This window comes from Lutjanus erythropterus, chromosome 1, assembly GCF_056507025.1.
Source record: "Lutjanus erythropterus isolate fLutEry1 chromosome 1, fLutEry1.hap2, whole genome shotgun sequence".
Classification (NCBI taxonomy): domain Eukaryota; kingdom Metazoa; phylum Chordata; class Actinopteri; order Lutjaniformes; family Lutjanidae; genus Lutjanus; species Lutjanus erythropterus.
In genome coordinates this window covers 29,232,616-29,255,517 of record NC_139317.1, presented here as the reverse complement: position 1 = coordinate 29,255,517, position 22,902 = coordinate 29,232,616, and the positions used below count along the sequence as shown (strand labels likewise).

The window sequence follows — 22,902 nt, the reverse complement described above, 5'->3', positions numbered from 1 at the left end:
TACAGAGGACTGATAGTTTTTGTTTTCACAGTGACCTTATCCTTTGACCTACAAATTCTAATCAAGTTTAAAAAAAATCCATCCAGGTGTTTCTGAGATATCCCATTCATGAGAATAAGTCAGAAGGAGGCCACAGTGACCTCGACCTTTGACCACCAAAATCTAATCTGTTAATCCTTGTATACAAGCAGATGTATGACAGACTGTGGAAATACTAATTTTAATGATGATAATGATATTCATCAGATTTTATTTACAGAAAGTAAAATTTCTCCACTTCTTAATCATATTACAAATCTCTATAAAACCGATTATTGGTGAAAACACTAATAACATTAACTGACTAACTGACATTAACTGATTAACATAACGACTATAAGATCTTATTATTTTGTGGCTCTGTCTTAGCTGGATGACTGTTGAGATATCTCAGCGCGACATTCCTCCATCTTCATCACCAGATCAGTGGTGATGGGGTGACTGTCTCCATGGGTGAGCTTTATGATCTGATAGGCCTGGGAAAGGAGAAAATAACGTTTAAAGAAAATCTTAACTGTCATTCCTGCTATTTCAATGATAATATGGGATGGAACTTGTGTGGAACAAACTTGTGTTTATAACCTGATGTCTCAAGACCTCTGCAATTAACTTTGTGAATTTACAAAAAAAGTTTTAACTGATAGGAAGGATGCATTGTACAAAACAGCACTGCACTTTTGTTGGCACTTCATCCCTCATACCTGTTTGAATGTGTCCAAAGCATTCCCAATGTGTTCCAGGTAATGTTGCAGCTTTCCAACTCTCATCAGCTGGACTCCATGGACCGGGTGGGGATCAGGGTAGTACTGTCTTTAGAGAGAGGAGAGAAAGAGAAGATCAATATGTAGTAAGACACATGGGTGAAAAATGATGCTTTGGGTTGGTTCTGTGAAAAAACATTGCTGTTTCACTGTAACTTTAACACAGATCTGTCAAGTAATGTGTCAAAATATCATTGTTTTTACGTTGTTTATGCTGTTGTTCTTCTTGTATCTCATGTGTTGTTAATGCAGTCCTAATTTGTGTCTGCTGCTGAAAACTTAATTTCATCTGAAAATATTTCCAAAACCCATCAAAAAGCCAACAAAGACTTAAATGCACAATATAAGTTCTGCTCTAAGGCTTTATCTTAAATCAAAACAATAACAAGAGACGTAGTTTGATGACATCATGAAGTGGCCTGGGATCATGAGATTTGTTATCTTCATATTTAAATAACCACCACTGCAAAGAAAATCTATCTGATGTGACTCAGGCAGAAATCCTGTCCATGGATGATATAACATATTTATGTTTTATTCACATTACATTTATTGATGTTCGCTGACTTCCTTCCTTTCTCTCTGGTGTATCACAAATCTTCAAGATGTCCTTCGATTAGTTGTTGTAATATAGGGATGTTTTCTCAGTATTTTTTTTTCTCTCCACCCCTCCATGCTTGTGGCATCTAGCATGTGCCCGTAGGAAAAAAAGACAACACAGCATAGCCTAGTGGCTGTTAAATTAAAGTTTATAACATTTATGATTTTAAAGAAGAATTTAAAAATGTACATGACAGTTGTCAGGGCATAAAATCAATGATCTGTTAACTTTACAAATTAAGGCTCAATAGTCTAACAATGGCATGGCATCAAAACATCGAACTGAATTGTAACACCTTAAAATCAAAAGTACAATCAAATTGTGTATTTGGAGATTGTGAAACCCCTATTGTATTGCATAATCTATCCTGCTGACACCTCATGATAAATAAAATAGCTCGCCATCCTTCCCCCAGCCCCGTCTTCCAACTCGTTCCGGAAAATCCATGATGGCACGCTGCCAAAAATGTGGTTATACATCGCTGGATGGTTTCTATCAAGTCCTATCATATTCCCATAGCACCTTCCACAAGCCGCCCAGAGGGACACTATTAAAAAGTATGTAGGCTGAATGGCCAAACTCCCATCAACCCTCCAGTATCCTTATAGAAGTGAAGAGCTGCTCCAGTGTTGCCTGATCAGGATGGACTCCACATTACCTCCTTATGAACCCGAGGTTCAATAATCATCCTCAATCTCCTCTCTGGCACCGTGGCAAAAGCTTTCCCAAGGAAGCTGAGCACTGTGACACCCCTATAATTGGAGCACACTCTCTGGTCCCATTTTTAAAACATGGAAACCACCACAGGTACTGTCCTTGAACTCCACATGACATGAAAATGACAAGACGACATTTTAGAAAGAAGTTGGATTGGCAGTTTGGATTTTCTTCTGTGCATCTTTCTAAGGATTTTTTCTGACTGAATAATTTGGAACTGTGCATAGTACCTGACTTCAACTGTATCCTGGAACTTAACACTTAAAGAAAATTATGCACTACATGATGAAGTTCAAACAAGTTCACTTTTTGCTACAGCCTATGCACTTTACCATTTGCTTGTCAGTTTGCCCATGAAGCCTGGGGCCATCCACTGACATTCACAGCATGGACATCAGACAAGAGGACGGATGATTAAATGGACAAGACTAATAAAGTATGCTTTGCCAGTCAGCATCTGTATGCAAGTCTGATGCATAAACAAGTATTAGGAGTGTGTGAGAAAAATATTTTTTTGAGCATGTGCAAGTATGCATTATGCATTTCTGATGTTTGTATTATACCTGCCTGAACATGTGGGTGTGTTTGCATGTATGTGTGAGCTGTATGTTTTTGTGTCAGACAGACAAGGACACATATTCCCATGATAAATGCACAAAAAGAACATGAAGAAACACAATCATACAAATACATAATGTATATATACTCACTTGTATGTACTGTACTACTTGCACTCAGACGAGCACATGCACAGCATATTATTATTTCGCTAGAAGCTCATCTTCTGGTGGCAGAAAAAGATGCAGAAAGAATGTTGCTTGACATCTTTTGATGCCAAGGTTTTGATCTGTGATACGTATCCATGGTGACAGGGCCAGAGTTCTGATCAACCTGATCAATAATGTTAACGTTAAGAGACTCCCACAACCCTCTGAAGACAGACATGCACGCCTAACCCCAACTGTTACCCTATCCATACCTCTATTCACATCTTACCAACCTTAAAGACTTAATTTGCAGCAAAAAATGTGTAGATTCATAAAAACATAATCTCTCTACATAATCACTTGACAGTGGTATGTAGCCCAAAGATAATAGAGCGTCCAGATTTTTAGGTCAAACTCTATAAAAAAGTAGCAGCTAGTGGTTACATTGGTGTCTCTTTCCTTGACAGTTGCAGAAAGAGATACACACTCACAGACACACACACATGGGCAGAGCAGACTGAGGATTGCTTTGGCTGTATTCACACAATCAAAAAATGATGTTTTATTCCTCTGACTCATTGCTTGCACCACTTGCGCTCTTAATTCACTCTATGTCTTGCCTGTCAGTCGTTGAGTCGGGGAGGAGGGTTCAACTTACAATGGAGAGTTTACAGGCAATCCTCCACATTTTACCTTTAACCAGGACCTCAGTAATAACATTTAGCCACATTAGAACTGGTCTCCATAAGGACCACTGGTCCTGGCAAGGTCTGTGTTTCTACCAGAAAATATCTATCAGATCTATCTCCGTTTCATTTATTTAGCCAGTTTGACATTTGCTCATCTAAAATGTAAACAATTATGTGATAACTTGCAAACATACATGCAAGATATGCACTGATGCTCAATGATACACACCGATGCTTAATGACCTTTGTACATACAGTATGCACTGCATGTGTAAACATGCATGCTTTAAAGAGACAGCTCACACACAAACACACACACAAAGAACTGGAACACTCTTCCTATAAAGATAAATACACACCGGGGACTTTTAGGAAGCAGCTTTGTTGTTGGTAAACACTGTAGCTCTCAAAACGCTCATTTAGCTGAATCTACTTGTCATTTATCCTCCTTTCTTCTCTATCCCCCCTCCTCTAATCTCTCCTTCCTTTTCCTATTTCACATCTCCTTTGCTTTGCTCCTACCTGATTATAATTGTGTTTTTTGCCCTGCTAGCTGCAGGGATTAAAGTTTATGATATTGGTCGGTCGGTTTTCTTCTCTCCTCTGCTGCACTCCATTCATTCCTGCCCTTCACTCTACCTCTGCTGCCCTCTTATGCCTGCCCTCTGTTTCCTGCTGCATTTTGTGTTTTCCTTTCATTACACCTACAGAATGTTTTTTTTATTTAAAGTTTTATATAACTGCTGTAAAATAGCATTTAAATGCTCGCTGACAAAGCAAGCATTCTCCATTTAAACTTCTTGTCTGGCTTATTGTCTCCGTCTGACATTCACATGCATGCAAATAGTAACAGCTGTGAGTAAACAGACACATGCACACCAGCAGTAATGTATGAGCATGCATGCACACAAAGATAAGGTCAATTTGAATCCACTTCACCCTCTATAACCTGGTGTATTTGCCAGATTTCACTTCTCCGCAGAGTAAACACACCACAAGAGGGTTCAATATCCTCTCACTCCAGTCACATGTAAATAGAAGCTGCTCTGCCTCCGTTATTAACAGACCATTAATCTTAATTGTTCCTTTATGGACTGAAAATAGCAACTTTCTTGTGCTAAGTTTTTTAAACTCTTTGATATAAAAGGAAAATCTGTTTTCTGAAGTGAGTGAATTAGTGAGTTAATTAACTTGTAGTGGCTGCAGCCAAGTTGTTTAAAACTCTATAGCTTCTCTGATAATTTTCCAGCAGTTTTCACTCGCAATGCTAATAGCCCATTTGTTCATACCTTCAAGCTTAACTAAACGACTATCTGCCGAGCCTACCAATTACAGAGGTGGTCCCTGATCCTGTGGTTAAAATTGAATCATTAGGTTCAAAGACTAAACCAACAACATTAGTCCTCTATGAATAATAACGCGTTACTATATTGATTTAATTACCAAGCCAGTGATTCAAGCTGCCATGACATGCAAACACACATCAACACCAATCTCCAATTATATTTCCTCTTTGCATACAGAACCACACAGCAATTAAAATAATTTCATTAACTTGCTGTCTCCTGAATTCTACCCTCCTCCTTTTCCCTGGGAGACTAAATTGAAGGGAAATACGGTCTTGCCGTATGCAGCTAGTTAGAAAGCCATAGCTCTTGGCTATAAGTAAGAGAGGGGGCAAGAAGGAGAAATTAATAGTTGTGGAAAAGTGTAGCATTTCCAGGCAAATGCAGTGGAACTAATGAGCCTCTTGTTTGGAACAAAAGATCAACGGCCTGCTGTTAGTGAGAGGGAAACATGGATTATCTTACTAAGTAGAAAACCGAAGAAGGCGAAGGAAAACATGGAGGAAAAATTAGCTGTGAGTATTCTTCTTAATTGTATTTTGTTTTCTGTCGAATGCAACAGTAATTTCAGTTTTTATTTTTCCACAGTTTAGCAAATGTAGCACTGCACAACATTTAGAGGAGGTTTTGAATCACAGTTTAACCATTTAGCTGAACCTTCTTTCTGAGACACATCAGCTGATGTTCATGGCTTTGAGCGACCCACTCGGGTTCGTGTCTGTGTCGGGTCAACCCACGCATCAGTGCTTAATATAGTTTCGTAAATGGGTTTTTATAGTTTGGAATCCCTGCACTAAGCACCACACCACAGTGATCTCCAACAGCAGCTCCGTGCCTGCTTATGATCTGTCATAACAAGTGACAACAAGTCCTTCACTGCAAGTTGATCAGCTTTTTATAACTGTCAGCTGTCTGGTGGTAAGCCATTATCCTGAAAACAAAACATTCTGCATTAATTTTAACATGAACTGGGCAAACAATAACACAAGCTGTGAACTAGAATATAAATTTCAAAGTAGGACACAGCACCTGTAGCATTGTCAGAGAAGTGTATTTCAACTTAGCATATTTCCTTAATCTCTGATGACATATCATGGTCATTTTACCATTCATTATAGTAAATATATTAGAGATTTCCCCTTTAACATTAATTTAAACAAAATAAATGGAAGAAATTAATGCGAACAAGTTTATTTTTCCCCTCAGAAGGTCCTGACTCACAGGTTTGGAACCACACTGAACTATACATTATATAGATTTCGAGATCCAAACATAAGCATAACTCACCAGGGCCACACTTTAATACCATATTTTTATATTGTTCATCAGTTTGTGGTTTCCAAAGTTATTCTGTGACATGCTGGTAAATATTATTTTGTACTTCTTTTATTCAACATGTTTCCTCTACCTCAGTCAGAGATTTGACCAAAGTACTTAACTTTTCTTTAACAGAGAATGGAAAAACAGCTCTGTTATGGTGCTGGTTTTAAAAGACTTTGCATTTCATATTCTACCACCAACAGACCCATGAAGACCGATGACGTGGGTGCACTTCACTGATCTGCAGAAGCCGCTGTTGATACAGAAATCTTCAATGGCCTTCTCTCAAATATAAAAATGCTGAATGTTTTTGTCCTCCCTCTTTTATTCTGAGGGACCAAAAACTGCATAGAAATGAAGCTGAAAATCGCTGAAAAAGTTTTAACAGATACTCTCTATTAGTGAAGAAGCAGTATAAATGAAACTAGCTGTTTTTACATAGTGTTTCCGGTTGAAGCCTTATTTTACGTGCATTCACATATTCATGAATGTGTGTGTATGTGTGTGTGTGAGCATGTCTACGACAGTAAAATATGTGCAGCAATGAGAGGTTCAATAAGCCTGGCATGTACAGCCTGCAGCAGGTGCACATTATTCACTCACTGGCACAGGGAGAAACCCTCTCTATACATCACAGACTGAATAGAGAAACCAAAAAAGTAGAGTGAAAGAAGAAAGGAATACAGAATGAGGGGAAGGACAGGAGAAAGAGAGAGATCGAGAACTCCTGCAGCTATCTTTCTTCTCTGCCATCTGAAGAGCCCAGAGGAAGATAGGAGATGAATATGGAAGATCCTCCTCCCACTCTCTCCTTCTCTTACCATTTTCTACTGAATGCTTTTCTCTTCTTCTCTTTCATTTGTTTTCTTTCATCGTCGTCTCCCCAGTGCATTCCTCTACTGCTCTTTTTGTCCGTAATATACCTCATTTTTTTGTTTCCCTATATTACAGCACTTTTTGACCTTCTTGCTACAGTAGTTATTCTGTCACTCTTATTTTACTTCCTCCATTTTTGCCAACTATCCATCCTCACCTAACCCCTCTGTCTGCTCTTTAAAGCAACATCCCTCACTTTGGTTTCACCTCTGCTTCCTTGGGACACATTTTTCTCATTTTCTTTCAGCTGACACCAATCTCTCCATCCCCTTCTCCTCATCACCATCTCTCTTTCTTCTGCTGCTCGATGTCTACTTATTTATTGATAGTCTGTATTAACCATGGCCTTTCTCTCCTGTGGATATGGGGTGAGGAAAAGCACGGCTGTGCCACTAGTGCTCTGCCCTTCACACAATATCGATTAGTCTTCCAGAAAAAACAGGACGTGAGCATGTTTGAGAGCTGGAGAGTCTCTTCCTGAAGAAAATTAAAACTGTTGATGCAATTTACTGTAATCTGATGCAGAACTAAAGCTTTGGACGTATAAGCCCACAGTAACTTCCCCTCTGTTAAGAGAGGTACAATTATTAAGAGATTTTTTGTCTGCTAATTACGTGAGCTCTTGTTGTTTCCCTTTCATCTAGTCCTGTTCCTGTGTATTATCTCGTCTTCTTTTTCTTTGACTTTTTTGTTTGCTGCACACCAACAACTCAACTTTTCTCTTTCTTCTCTCTATATATTATCTATCTGCTTACTCTGTTATACACAGCTTTATACTTCAGTTCTCTTTGAATTTCTCCTCTCTACTCTTTTATTCCTTTTTTGTAACACCATAACCAAATCTTCCACTTTTAAATACAAAATATTTTAGGTTCTAACTTTAATTAATTTAGGCAAAAGAAATTATGTTGGCTTGCCAGTCAAGATGTCACATTAAATCTAGATTTTTGAGGACATTTAGCTGAACAGCTGACTAAAGAATAAAGCTCAGCGCTATAATATATAACCTTTCCACATTCATGTATCTAAAAACACTAAACATATGTTATATATTTTTTGAGTTGTGTACTTACATTATCCCAAATGTTTCCAACAATGGTCAAACCCTGAGGAACATGTAATCCATTCAAGTTAAAGATCTGTTTCCTGCGAGGCATTGCTAGCTAGTTGCTATAACTTCTATGAAAACATGGTATACATTGCATACATCAGAGAGTGAGGAGGGCAGTCAGTGAACATGACTAAATGTAACATGAATAAATCTTCAATATTACCACGTCAATGAGAATTAATTCTGACTGAGTCATGTCAGATAGATGTTCATCAGCTACTGTAGTTGTTTAAAAATGAATAAAAAGACTCCCAAGATCTCACGCTACTTCACAACATCATCAAACTGCATGTTTTGTTATTATTTTAATGTCAGAAAGACCCCTAGTGGCAGAATTTACATATTTGTAAATGTATTATATTTGTACATGTTTATGATTTTTGTACATTATGTTTTTCCAAATACTGTTTTCCAGCCTGTGGATTATATTTTGTATTGTTCTGTAAACAATGTTGAAAACACATCTCCGACGCCTGTCAACAATACATGATGATTCCAACGCAACAACCAAACACTGATTATCACGATCACTATTATTATCAAAATCGCAATATGAGAAAGTGCAATATCTGAATCAGATGATTCAGGAAAGGATTTTTTGATAAGGGAAAAATGTGTGACAAAACCGCATTATAATGTAAGAAAACATGTTTTTGGTACCAATGCCAACAAATGTCACATCAGTGTGATTTTAATTTTTTTTCTCAGTGAAAATGAAAATTATGATGCAAAAATGTAAATTCCCACTAATTTGGAATCAATTTGAATCAATGGCAATATATGTCAAAAATAATCACAATATGATTTTTTAACCATATCATGGTGCCCTAATTACCAAAGATTTTAAATGTTTAAAATTTTAAATGTAAACTGTAAACATCCCATTTGTGATGTGTCAGAGCAGATTACTACGGTGGCTGAAAGAGTTCATCACACTGCAGCACTATTTACCATCACCTGCACATAGTCGTCATGTTCTTTATGACTTTTGGAGTTGTAGCTGCTTTAGTTTCCTGATGTCTTATTTCCTTAAATGAGTGAATGTGTTTTGAATGTGTTTACTTTTTGTTTGCCTTTAATTTATTTGAACATGCTACCATAATGGTGGAGAAGTTTTCCTTATTTGTTTGTGTTTTCCACACTTGCCTGAAAGTTGCAATGCATCACTCAGTCACCGCTGATTATGAACCATGAAATTTTCTTTCAGTGTTTTTTATCTCTATCACATCTTCTATACACTCACTTCATAAACCAGCGCTGTTGAACTTTACTAACCTCCACAGGGATAACAAAAAGAAATCCTTGTCTTCCTTATCAGGTCAAAAAGTCAAATCCAGCTCACTGTGAATCCTCCTCAGAGCTGAGACTTTCAACACTCAGTCACTGCTTTCAGTGCTCAGTCTGCACTTCAAACTCAAAAACAAGCAAAGGATCCATTTTATGTTATCTTAACAGATCACTAAACAGGTTTTGCTACACATCTCCTGGGTCTCTGCAGGTAACCTGTCTGTGAAGCTCCCTCTTTCTCTGTTCGAAAATGATGGCGCTCCGTCTAAAATAACATAAAACGCTGTCTGGATGCCTTGTAACGACTGTGAAGGCATTGGATTGAGTCGCAGCTCAAATCTTTGAAGTAATAATCCACACTGGCAAAGACAGTTATAAAGTTTCCTCTAACTACGGGAGTTGCACTTCAGATGCACTCTGGATGAGTTACTCTTGTCCTTTTCCTCACATTGCTGTCTATACTCAAGTCACGAAGGAGAAGATCAATCCAAGTGAATACATAGATTTCAGGGCAATTTAATCTGAAAACATATAAGCTATCCATGGCTGAAACTTGTGTTTTTAGGTTTCCCTCATATGGTAAAGTCCTAACTCAGACACGCACACATACAGGGACTCACCTGTAAACTGGAAGTGTTTTCTCCCCATATCCCAGAGCTTCCTCCCAGTGTCCAAGGTGAATGGAAGCATCTAGAGCCATGTCTGTCATCCTGAGCTTATACAGATTTTCATCAGGCACGTCACTGCCAGCAGCTGATAACAGATGACGACAGCTCTCCAGTAATGTTTGCCAATCTGGACGTACACTTAAGGAAACATTTATATTAGACAGAAAAAATGTGAACATTAAAGCTGCACACTCATATCTTCAAATCTTAAGTAAATATAAAGAAACATTTGTGTAAAGCCTTCACTTGAAGTGTTAAGATGTGAGATTATGTTTAGACAGATAATTATTTAATGTCTGTCACTTTGGCTCAATCTGCATTTAATTTGAGGCTAATTTACTCAGTAAATGCGACGGTCAAGTCTCAGTTTCCATCCAGTGTTTGAACTCACCTCTGAGGAGAAACATTAATACTTCTTGACACATCTACTTCAGTATATTTACTATGGCTGTCAAAGTTAATATGTTAATAACGCGTTAATAATGCATTAATGCAAATTCCTTTTAACGGCACAAATTTTTTTGACATGTGGTTAACACACTTTCTGTTATATTGGCCTGACCAATAGTTTGAATCAGAAGCAAACTTCCCTGTCGCCCTGTGGCCTGTCTGTTTAGGCAACTGGCTCAACACAAAGAAGTATATGAGGAAAGAGAGGAGAGAGTATTGATCGAGCTGCAGCTCCACCTGAAACCAGCTAAAAGTAAAAAAAACATAAGGCTGACTCACAGCAGACAGAGAGAGAGAAAGTGTGTGAATATGGACAGATGTGTCAACTTGATATACATTTTTTTTATGATCATGAATCATAATGTTACTGCACATTTCTGGGGTGCGTGATTTTTTTACTCCAAGTCTGATTAGTAATGCTTAATTATTTCATGACGATTGATCACAACTGCGAGGGAGGAGAGACACGCTGCAGATGGGAGGGAGGGGAACATGCAGGTGAAGTGTCAACCAATATAAAAACTTTATAGATGATGAATCCTGATGTTACTGTACAATTCTGTACAGTAACATCAGATGACAGACGTTCGTCTCCTCCACAAAATGTTTGTCACTGCGCTGCATTGCTGTAAGTCGTGATGAAGAGTCCAGACTGTCTCTCCTCTTCATCTCCTCGGTGTGTGTCGGTGTGCAGTTTGCTGTCTGCTGTGGTCTAAAACATCCTCACTGATGTAAACTGTCAGAGTGACACTGATGTAAATGATCTGCTGCCTTAATACAAAAACATGAATAGTGCGCACCGTTTCGTCGTTATATAGACTGAAGCTGAATAACAGTGAGGATTTTTCTCCTCAGAGGACAATATTTTATTAAAGAAATGAACTATTACCAATAACAATAATAATAAATAAATGCATATAAATTGCAACCCTTTCCTAAAATACTGCTGGTTCTGTGGTGTTGGAATTTTAAATCTGAAGCCTGCAGTGTGCCATAGAAGCTTCAACTGACTTTTTTATCGTTTTTCGTGCGTTTTGGCCTCAATTTTAAATTGAGCAGGTCAATATGCTCATCTGTGCCTCGTGTTATTATTGTCATGTTATTATTTGAGCATGTTTTTTTATGCCAAATGCAGGAACAAATAAAAAATGTATGATTAATTTGACAGCTCTAATATTTACACACCAAGTTGTGATATTAGACTCCTTATCCACAAATAATTTGTGTTTTTGCATACTAATTCATTTATTCTTCATTAGTAACTTGATTTATATACCACCTAACTTAAAGGTGTAATGAGATTCTGAACATGACCTCCAAAACAGCATTGGAAAAGTGAGATAGCAGAAAGCAGTTCGAAGTGTTTAGTTGATAAGTAAGTATCAATATCAATATAAGTAATATATTTAGCAAGCTAAATATATTAGCAAGCTAAATACATTACTTATGTACTGCAGAAAAAAACAGCATATGTAGAACCAGAATAATAAATGCATGTCAGACATCAAGACCTGAATCTCTTAGATTCAGTAACAACACAGTGCTTATGAAATGTTGGCAGTACAGAGGCCTCCACTTATTAAATCATCATCCCACAATACAGTAGATGATGGATGATGGATGATGACAATACTAAATGTTCATTGGTTGCGTTGGATCTTGGGAATAAAGGATACCTGACTGTGCTTTCAGTCCTTCCAGTGTGGGAAGCTGATCTTTCAGGAGGCACCATGTTGATTCTCCCCCTGACAGCATGAGTCTGTCCTGTCAAAGAGAGAGGAAGGACCATGTGAAAATCCACACTGACTAAGTAGACGTTAATGTCTGAACAAACACACTTATGTACATACTTGACCTACACACAGTCACACATAGGACCATTTTGATGGAGTGGATGTAGTTAAAAACACTAAAAACAGATAGATATAAGTTTATTGAAATATTATTCTGTATAGCAGAGTGTGTTACATATACATCTCATCCCAACAACTGCTGGCAATTGTAGAGCTTACAGCACTTACACTCTGCTGTGTGTGTGTGTGTGTGTGTGTGTGTGTGTGTGTGTGTGTGTGTGTGTGTGTGTGTGTGTGTGTGTGTGTGTGTGTGTGTGTGAGAAAGAGACCAGGAGACATGGAAAATGGTGAGGGATGCTCTATGGGAAATAAAGTGCTAAAATATGCTTTGTATATTGGGCAATAAGCTTGATGAAGAAAAAAACAGCCCCAGATCAAGAACGCCTTGTAGAGGAGATGTCAAGACAAGAAGCAAAGTAAATTTAAGAAAGAGAGATTGTGCTCTCAGAAATTTGGTTAAATCTCATGTGAAGATATTTAAACACCTTTATATGCCTAAGGTGTAAAAAGCGAACTTAAAAAAACATTTTCACAAACAGAAATACATTTTCTTTTCTTGCGCACACACGCATATGTGCAGACAGAGAAAAATAACACAGAAACACCATCTTCTGGGTTTGATGTCAACAGGCATCTGTCACCATGACAACTTTGGGTCATAACCCAGCAGCCTGCCACCATCATCTGAAGATTAAAGAGAAATAGGGGGAACGACAGAGAGTGTGTGTGTTGTATACAGAACAAAGCTGGGTTGAATAAAATGAATACCATTGTCCCAGAGAATCAAGTGAGTGCTTTCTCTTACCTTATCACGCACACACAGACAGACACACACATATGTACACGCACACGTTTGAGGGCTGCTGTGTTGTGGTAGAGTAAGACCAAAGTGTCATTAACAACATATGGAGAACAAAGCTAGAGGCAGAAGTGAAGGCAGAGACGAAAAGAGAGGGAAATGAACACATACAGGGGGAGAGAGAGATATACCAGTATGGACAGATTGAGCGGATAAAGATGGATGGAAAAGAAAACTGCAGCTGAAAGACAAGATAATTTTTCTCATTTTTCAGGAGGTGGTCAGAGGGGAAGACAAGGGCAAGAGAGACGGAAAGAAGGAGAGGTGTGAAGAGGTGGAGCGTGACAGAGTGATGGAGAGGAAGAGGAGGACAGCAGGAGATAAGACAGAATGTGAAAGTGAAGGAGGAAAAAGGAGGAGAAGACAGGACAGGGTACACTGTAACATGTTCTGCACAGATGACTAAGCCAACAGCAGCATGGCAGAAGAGTGTATGAGTGTATGAGTGTGTGTGTGTGTGTGTGTGTGTGAGTGAGTGTGTGTGTGTGTGTTTGAACACCTGGTCATGTGAAAACCACAAGCTTCACACATTTCAAGCAAGAGCAGTTTCTGCAGAGTTAAAAGATTAAGAAATGTGGGTTATGCTTAGATTAGGGAAGAACTTCATGCAGTCAAAAGTGTGTGCGTGTGTGTGTGTGTGTGTGTGTGTGTGTGTGTGTGTGTGTGTGTGTGTGTGTGTGTGTGTGTGTGTGTGTGTGTGTGTGTGTATCTTATGAATGGCCTAAAGGCAACAATTGCTACATTCACCTGCTCACCAATGATCCAATCGTAGGCTCAGACAGTTATGCATGAGAATCAGTTAAGATAAGTGGAGTGTTCCCCCAGCTAAGTCGGATTATTGCAGGGAGTTTAGACATTTAAACCTCTCTACAAAGAGATATTTTGCAGTTTCTCATATCGTGACATACCAAAATTCAGCTTCTGGATGGCACATGCCAAAAAGCATTTCTTTTTGGTACAGTTAGATGTTTGACTGTGTCATGTTTATTTTTTCATCATGTACAACCACTTCCTAGGTTCTTAATGAAACGATGGCATCTACTTCTGGAAAGATATCTTTGTATGATGTTCAGGCTATATAAACATCAATACAAAGCAGGAAAGAGTGTATATGAAAATATCACAGTATAATGAGCAGATAAAGGTCAGGTATGATGTGGAATACCTGAAAACTCTGATATCATGACATAATTTGGAGAGCTTTCTTCAGACATGTGGACTGTGCTTCAAGAAAACAGGAATATGGACGGGATAATTTTATAAGAAACATCTTAATCGGATAACTGCCTTACACTGAGTATTGCCCCTAGTTGGATCAGTATGTACTCTCTGTATTCTGATTGGCTAATTACAGCAGTCTGTGGTCTGTTATTTCTGAATAGCAGACCGTTGCTATGAGCAACAGGAGGACTTCAGAGAAGTAATACAGTTATTTTGAGTCATTTTTTAAGTAAGTTGCCATGTAATCAGCAGAATGTACAGCAAACAAGTGATAATTATGAAAGGTGATTTGCTATTTGCAACGTATCGGGGTCCTGTATCACCTTGTTGGCGTTTATTTCGTAATAATGACCCACTTGCGGTACATTATCTCTTACATGTAGCTTTGATATAGTTAAATGTTGAATGACAATTATGTAAATATTCAAACCCCTGAAAAATCAGGGATGAATGTGATGATGTAATTTGTGTATTTATATCTTACTTTGTCTTGAGAGTCACAACGCTGACAGTGGCAGGTAAAATGGTACTGGTCCTCCAGCTGTCTCTGTCGGTCTTCAGTCAGTGACAGTGTCTCAATGTAACTTATAGTTAACTGAAAACAGAAAGAACAGTAATGAAAATTTCTTCATTTGTGTTTTATTTTGCCTTCTATATTATGGTTAAATATAATCCAATGCAGGAAGATACATAATTTGGAATTTAAAGGTCCAGTGTGTAAGATTTACAGGGATTTACAAATTATGTCAGAAATAGTATGTTTTCATTTGTTCATAATCACCTGAAAAATTGAATTGTGTTTTTGTAAACTAAACACTGCCTCTAGATACAGCCTTTCACGTTTCACTGCCATCATCTCCTACACGCTTGCAAGGGTAGGGTGAGATGAGGTGTTTGTAATGTGCAAGCTCACGGCTATATGCCTCTGAATCCTAGACACTGGTCCTTTAAATTGCATTGCATAGGTTTAGTATGGTGGAAAAAGATGCTATCGGAGTCAAGTGTGTTTGTATACTTGTTTTATGTATGTATTCCATATAATAAGGAAAATAAGGGGAGAGTTGGGAGGTTTCATTTAGCTTGTGTTGCAGTGAATTCCAAGGAATACTTCAATGAGATCAAGTTCATTGTACCTCCATCAAGATTTATTATTACTCACATAATAAATGTCAGACAATAACCAGAGTGATGTTATGTCTGTGGAAAATATGCTTCTTAGTTTCAGTTTACTGAAAACAGCCTGAGGCATTGGCTCCTCAATCAATAACAACAGTAAATAAAAACATTCTATAAATATTGCTCTTAAAGAACATGATCATAAAGGCAGAGGCAACATCACAGATGATAAAACCAGAGTCATGTTCCATGTTATTAATGTTGTGAAGATGCAGTGTGAGTACTTTCTCATACCTCCTCTTCAGGGTTGATATCCCGAACAGCTCTGAGCTGCAGTTTTGTTCCCTCAAACGCCATCACACAGTTTGGCCTACAGTCATGGTTTAGCAGAGATAAACTGGGAGAGAGCAAACAAGATGAGGAGGGGCAGAAGGGAGAGGAGAACAGATAGAGCAGTGAGGAGGGAGGGAAAGGGAGAAAGGAGAGAGAGAAATTTATCTGTGATTAAATGTTTAACTTTCAAACCGTTCCTGGCAAACTTGGTATGTGTGTGTGTCTCCCTAATCCATGCTGAGATCAGCACTTCTCATCTTTGAAAGTGTTTCTTCCGTATCATCTGCAGCATACTAAATAAGTGAAGAAGACAGAGCACAAGGTTGAGACAAATTTTAACTCATGACGCAGCCAGGATGTCATCCTGCTGAACCACCAACTGACACATGTCCTGCTGCTTCGGGCTTTCTCAAATTTCTGAGATCAGTGTTGACTTAAATTGTAATTTGTGCCACCCTATTCATGAGAGAAAAAAACACACGTAGAGCAACACATCTCCCTCAAGATCACCATGCATCTCTCAGCCAGTTTACTGTGACAGCTGTCTTTTAACCTCGTATCTATGGTGTTGTTAAGGGGGTTAAATACCATCTGATTCCCCACTCTGCACATATAAGTTGAAATTGAGTGCTCAAATGAACCAAACAAAATATTGAACACACACACGAACACAGATAATTCCCTGCACAGTATGAGAAAATGAGAACTCTGCTTCTGTCATAACAAATGTCACTCTTCATTTCTTTCTATGTCGGTCCATCAGCCTCTCTCTCTCTCAGACACACGTACACAAATAAATCAGGAAACGATGGGTACTCCACTTCTGTCACAACAAAGACTCTTGACTCATTCCTCAAATTTACTACGTACACAACCAGTCCCCTGACTCATACACACACACACACACACACACACACACACACACACATACACACACACACACACACACACTGAGTGACAGCATCAAAACACTGATACCAAATAAAATGATTGTTTTGATTTACACTTTGATTGATTCATTAAGTTTAATATTAACAGTATTATCTTACTGGCAGTCATGGGGAGTAACTGATTACATGTAACATGACCACATGATTAGGATACTTGTTTCAGTAACAGCAAAAAAGACAATCAGATTACAAATACATTTAGTAAAAATGGGGAATATTAGCAGGATTACAATTTTAGAATACATTTTAAAATACAGAACCATATACTACCATATGTAGTGTGCACACATTACTATGCTTCATGAGTCTCTCCACACCAACATCACACTACAGTGCAAGCTCTGTTTTCCAGCTGTGAAAATGCTGCCGCCATCCAGGAAGTCAACATTTCATTTTAAGAAATATTTCCTGACAGGACCAACTGCTAATGTTAGCTACACTGACATCTAGTTAGCTAGTTAGCCCAAAAAATGCAGTATGTAGCCTCAAAAATGAGAAAATACTGGGATGATATTAACAGTGATATTGGGTTATGAATTACCAAAGACATTTGTGGTGTTATAGCTCACTAACGTGGCCAGGGAAATGTTCAGTATAAGTACCGATATATGTTTAGTAAGTTTTGTTAGCAGCGTCCAAGAAGACAATCACCAGAAAATGGAGCAAAGAGGACCCTGCTTCTCTAGGACACTGGTTGGACACTGTTGAGGAGATTTTTTTCCTTATGGAAAGACTCATACATTCACTTAGAATGCAACAATCAGAGTTTTTCAAATGGAGAGCTTATAAGACCCTTCAAATAAATATTCAATGAATGATGGCTACAATATATCTTATGTACGGGACAATGTATAGTGAATGGGTCATTACTGTGAAACAAACCCTGACAGGGTGATGCGAAGTGAAGAGGTCTTTAATCACCCTCAAGGGGTTTATTTTGCGATAATGACTCGCTCAGAGAACATTATCGTTATTACATGGCTACCTACTAAAACCCTGTCATAATATATTAATTAAATAATTATTTTGGTGACTCACAAACAATTTCATTGCTCCTGTGGAGTCATGATCAGAATTGTTTCCATAGCAGCAGAATCAGCAATTAATAAAGTATTTTTTAAAACACATGTAATTCTTTGTGTATTAGGTGGACTAACTAAAAAAACACCTCTTAGTCCAACAGCACAACAAGCTGCAGCCTCCAGAATGATCAATCAATGATGATCAATGATGAATCAACATGTCTGAACATTATAACCTTCATGAAAAGAGGATTTATTCCAAGACTCTTGCATCAGACTGCATTCATTTTAGCTTAGTGTACCTAATAAACTGGCAAATCAGTGTATTATTCTTCTAATTGTTGTTTTATAAAGGACTAAAATAAGAGTACATAACTATACTGAATAGTTCGCACTTGTCTGTCTAAATCTAGATTCACAAGTCTGTCTCTAAATGCCTCGTTCCACAGAGACTGAGGATAATCTCACAGCTTTTGTTGTTAAAATTGGGTGGAAACAATTACAGAGTTCAAAAAAATGTATTTCAGAACCAACCCGAAGTCATTTGTTTACTTGTGAGGAAAACGGGGGAGAGCATCAACCCCAGTAAGGTATGTCCTTGAAAAAACAAAACATGTAAGGGGCGAAGGATTCTTAGCCACTGTACTGACCGCGATTTAAGCAACTACTTTATATTTAGAATTCCCCCAACAAGTGGCAGGTGGTGTGATCTTCAAATGTTTGGTACCTCAAGACGGGTCTACGTCTGTCTCAGTTTGTACTTGGTGTTCATCTTTCCCGTGTTGAGACTTGTTGTGAATGTTGTGTTTTTGAAAAAGAAAAAAAAAAGAAAAAAGGATATTAAGACCTCCCTGACCCGTAAAAAGACATTTACTGTCACTGCACACATGGTTAGCAAAAAATACTCAAGAGGTTTGTTTGTTTTTATGACCTCCTCCATTACGGCTGCTCTCATTTTTCATATTCATAGAGCAAAACAATGGATGCAGGAGATAAAGACTGTGCGGTGTGTGTGTGTGTGTGTGTGTGTGTGTGCGTGCACATGGTGAGCCTTTGTAAAGCCATCAGTAACCCCCTGGCTTTGTTCTACAGTGGAGAAGTTGCGGGTTGAATATCAACGAGAAATCAAGCCCTCCAAACGATGCTTTTATCTGATGGAGAGCAGCTCATTAGCATACTAATTAGATTAATTAACAAAACCACATCACACATTAACAATATCTGCTGGAACTAACTGTTGCTGTACATAGCAGGAGAGAGAGACAAACATCACATGGGTGTAAGAGTAGACAGCACGGTGTTATTAATTGATATTTTTACTTTTTTCCCCTTAATACTGTTACCTGAATTCTTCTGTTTCAGAGACAGATTTTCTGCGTCTTTTACATTTTGTTGCAGAAGTGGTTCAGTACAACACTAAAACATCATGTTAGATGTTTAGAACTCAAATAGAGAGTTGAATGAGGCTGACCTGCATACAACCTGTGTGTGACAAGTTTTACTGTCGCGTTCACATCTGCTGTAATGCAGTGATGTAAAATAACAAAACATTGGCTCATAGTATCATACATTTGCTAATGACCTCACACAGTGCTGCCACAAAGTCATACTATAGTTTATTATTGGTATTTATAAGGCATTATTATTATTTATTAGGCACTATTTCAGAAATGTAGTATTTTTTAATCTGTTATAATATGTTAGAGCAGTCCTCTATGTGTCTTTATAACAGGCTAAAGTTGTAGTGGTTATAATGTACTATTTAACCCAAGACTCGAATCTTCTTCCAAACACTATTTTTACTTTGGCATGGAGATAAAAATCATTACAAAAACTGAACTTAGAATCTATTATGTCCACCACTTATAATACTTACAGTCTTACTATAATGCATGCTTATAAACATTTATAAAGCCTTATAAACCTACTTACAGTGCATTATAAATGCAACCTTCATAAAGAATGGTACCAAAACATTTTAAAGAAGAAATCCAAGGAATTTAATACATTTTCAAAGATTTCAAATGTTTAAAGAGCAATAACAGTTAATTTGAGTAATTTAATGTCATTTCTTTGTTCTGCTACAACAGTTGGGATCAAGGCCTATTAATTTCCCAAAATTATTCTCTAGGTACTACTTGACTCCCCGACTTTGCATTTCAATGACTTCACAGTTTTAAGCATTAATTATCTAGTTACAATAAAACATAAAAATGGGAATGTTAAGCAACAATAATCACCTGCACAGAAACAAATTGTCATGTATTTAGTTATTGTTATGAATATTTCTGGTTTGCAAATGTTGATAATACATATACAGTAATCAATATATTGCTATTCTGTATTAGTCATTTGCTGTCAGAGCCTTGTAATATGTATCTTAAAAAAAAAAAAAATCAAAAATTTTATGTCAAAATGAGTCAATTTTTCCTTGTGGTACTGAAAATAGTCAAGTACTGTAGTACTGTCAAGTACTACAGTAGTTTGTATGTAGTATATTAAACATTAATGTCAACAGTGTAATGGCTGTTACCTCCAGGAGTAGATAATGAGCTTGGAAAGAAATGTAAGAAAAGTAATACATAACTAAATGTGTGGACTGAAATCCCTTTAAGCTAAAGCTAGCCTATAACTAAAACAATTCATATGACTAAAATATGGCCAAAAATAAATCAAAATTTGCTGTCAAAACTAACACTGCTCTGAACATGTCTCAGGTGTCTTCATAATATCGTCAGCTCATCTCTTCTTCATGCTTTCACTTCTGTGTATCTCTGTGAGGATTGGCTGCTGCTACTCGTGGGTTTATCTTACTTCAAGTACAACATTGGGTTAGATTACAAGTGAACAAAGGTCTGGGTTATAACTCCAGCAGTGAATCATTTTGCTCCTGATAAGGGCCTACAGGATTGTATGTCATATTTTCAAAAGGCCAATTAGCAGAGACCAAATGGAAGACAGAGACAGACAAAGATGAGCCTAGTGGAGACAGAGAGGGGGATGAGAAAGTCAGCAAAATGAGCAACATACAGTCGAGACAGAAAAATGAAGAGAGAGGGATGGGGGCGAGCAGAGGTGTAGCCTCGCCAGAGTAATCCCCCTCTCTTCAGCAAACCCAGCGGTTGCTAGGCAACCCAAAAAATGAATAGGCAGGGGACCATCCTGTGAACGGGCCCATCATTTATGGATGAGTTACGACACAAATCGCAGACACACACTGACACGGACACACATGGTTTGGCTGAGCTTTGGTAAAGCCACTGTGACCATCTGACATCTCAACACAGGCCAGATAAACTGGCTGAGATACCTGTAGTGTGTGTGTGTGTGTGTGTGTGTGTGTGTGTGTGTGTGTGTGTGTGTGTGTGTGTGTGTGTGTGTGTGTATAGCAACTCTAACAACATGTGCAACGACAGGCCAAATCCCTCCCCATTCACACAGGACTCAATACAGGGATTACAGTGCATATCGCCTTCCTCTGTGAGTGTGTGTGTGTGTGTGTGTGTGTGTGTGTGTGTGTGTGTGTGTGTGTGTGTGTGTGTGTGTGTGTGTTTCACTCCCACATGCCAGACAAGAATCACATATCAGTTGGAGTCAAACCTCGTATTTCTCCACGCATTCTCGCCTCTCCCTCTTCCCCCCATCCACCCCAAACAGCGTTATAATATTCTGTCAACATTCATTTTCAAGTTTGCGCCTCACAACAGAAATTCACTTATTCTCTCCGTCTCTTCTTCCCCACACTTCAAAGAACTGTCAGGGAAATGTAGCGACGGGAGTGGGGAGGGCTTTGAAAGTGAGCGGGTAAAGGATGGGTGGGGCTGGTTAGGGTGCGGTGATCTGGCAGGTAACTCAAATTTAAGTTTTGTGGCATTTTAATTGTGCAATTGAGAGCGAGAGAGATGCACCATCTGACAAAGATTATGAGCTAAATTGAAATTAATGATGCTTTTAAGAATCGTACGCTTCACACGTTTCCCTTTGTTTGTGTGTGTGTGTGTGTGTGTATGTGTGTGTTACCTAGGATACAGCCCAACGCCAATCTCTTGCAGCTCTCCGTCACTGATGGTGAAACAATTACATGTCACCTGAAGGAGAGAAAAAGGATAAAAGAGTCAAGACAAGAGAGAAAGATTTGTTAAATTGCTTCAGGGAACCAACAATAGCTTTCATCATATGTTCTGAACATTTTTACATATCTTTGGCACCTGTAAAACACCACTGGCACTGCAGCTGAAACACGACATGCAAGGAAAAAGAATATTTCTTTAAAAGGAAAATAAAATATTTTTTCAAATAAACAGGCATGTCTGTAATATTTTTCATCAACTAAGTTAATAAAATCTTGTATCAGGGATTATTAACAGAGTAAGTGAAATGTTTCTGTTTCCCCAAAGGCCTGTGAAAATGAGATGGTGAATAAAATTGAGAGTAAAGGTTTAAAAGACAATATTCCTAAAAAGCAAGAGAAAAATGGAAGATGACACCTGACAAAATACACCCAGTGATTTCTTAAGAATAGAGCTGATATGAAAGTAATTTACCACCTTCAACATGATAGATGTGTGAGAGATAAATGATGAGAGAAAAAGGAGACTAGTGGAGAAGTGGAGAGAGGAGATGATACAGTAAAATTGCAGCAAACACTTCTCCTTGGTACAGAAAAAAAACATTGCCATTAAAAAACTGAAGGTAAAATGGATTTGCAGTAACAATCTTGCAGAGTGAAACACAGAAAACAACCTACGACTCAATGTCGGCAAAACCAAGGAGCTGATTTTGATTTACTTAAAAATGAGGCAAAAACACACCCTGTCTACATCACTGGAGAAGAGGTGGAGCAGATTTGGGATTCCTTGGAATCAACATCATTGGTACCCATCTAATGATTATCAGTGATATTGGGGAGGTGAGGTGCCTGTGCAGAGCACAAAGATGCTAAAAAACAACACAAAGCCACAGCCTGCTGTCATCTG

At 38.1% G+C, this 22,902-nt stretch overlaps 1 protein-coding gene across 1 annotated transcript in view; it reads right to left on the bottom strand.

Moving 5' to 3' along the window:
- Positions 1-204: 204 nt before the first annotated feature.
- The window catches only part of smyd3 (SET and MYND domain containing 3), a 97,057-nt gene continuing 74,359 nt past the window's right edge, over positions 205-22,902 (bottom strand). The window contains exons 6-12 of the mRNA XM_084719190.1: positions 21,947-22,014; positions 15,916-16,018; positions 14,990-15,100; positions 12,249-12,336; positions 10,075-10,249; positions 741-849; positions 205-515 (exon numbers count right to left, since the gene is read on the bottom strand). Of these exons, the coding sequence (XP_084575316.1) occupies positions 405-515; positions 741-849; positions 10,075-10,249; positions 12,249-12,336; positions 14,990-15,100; positions 15,916-16,018; positions 21,947-22,014 (765 nt within the window). The 3' untranslated portion in view covers positions 205-404. The remainder of the gene's footprint in view (positions 516-740; positions 850-10,074; positions 10,250-12,248; positions 12,337-14,989; positions 15,101-15,915; positions 16,019-21,946; positions 22,015-22,902) is intronic.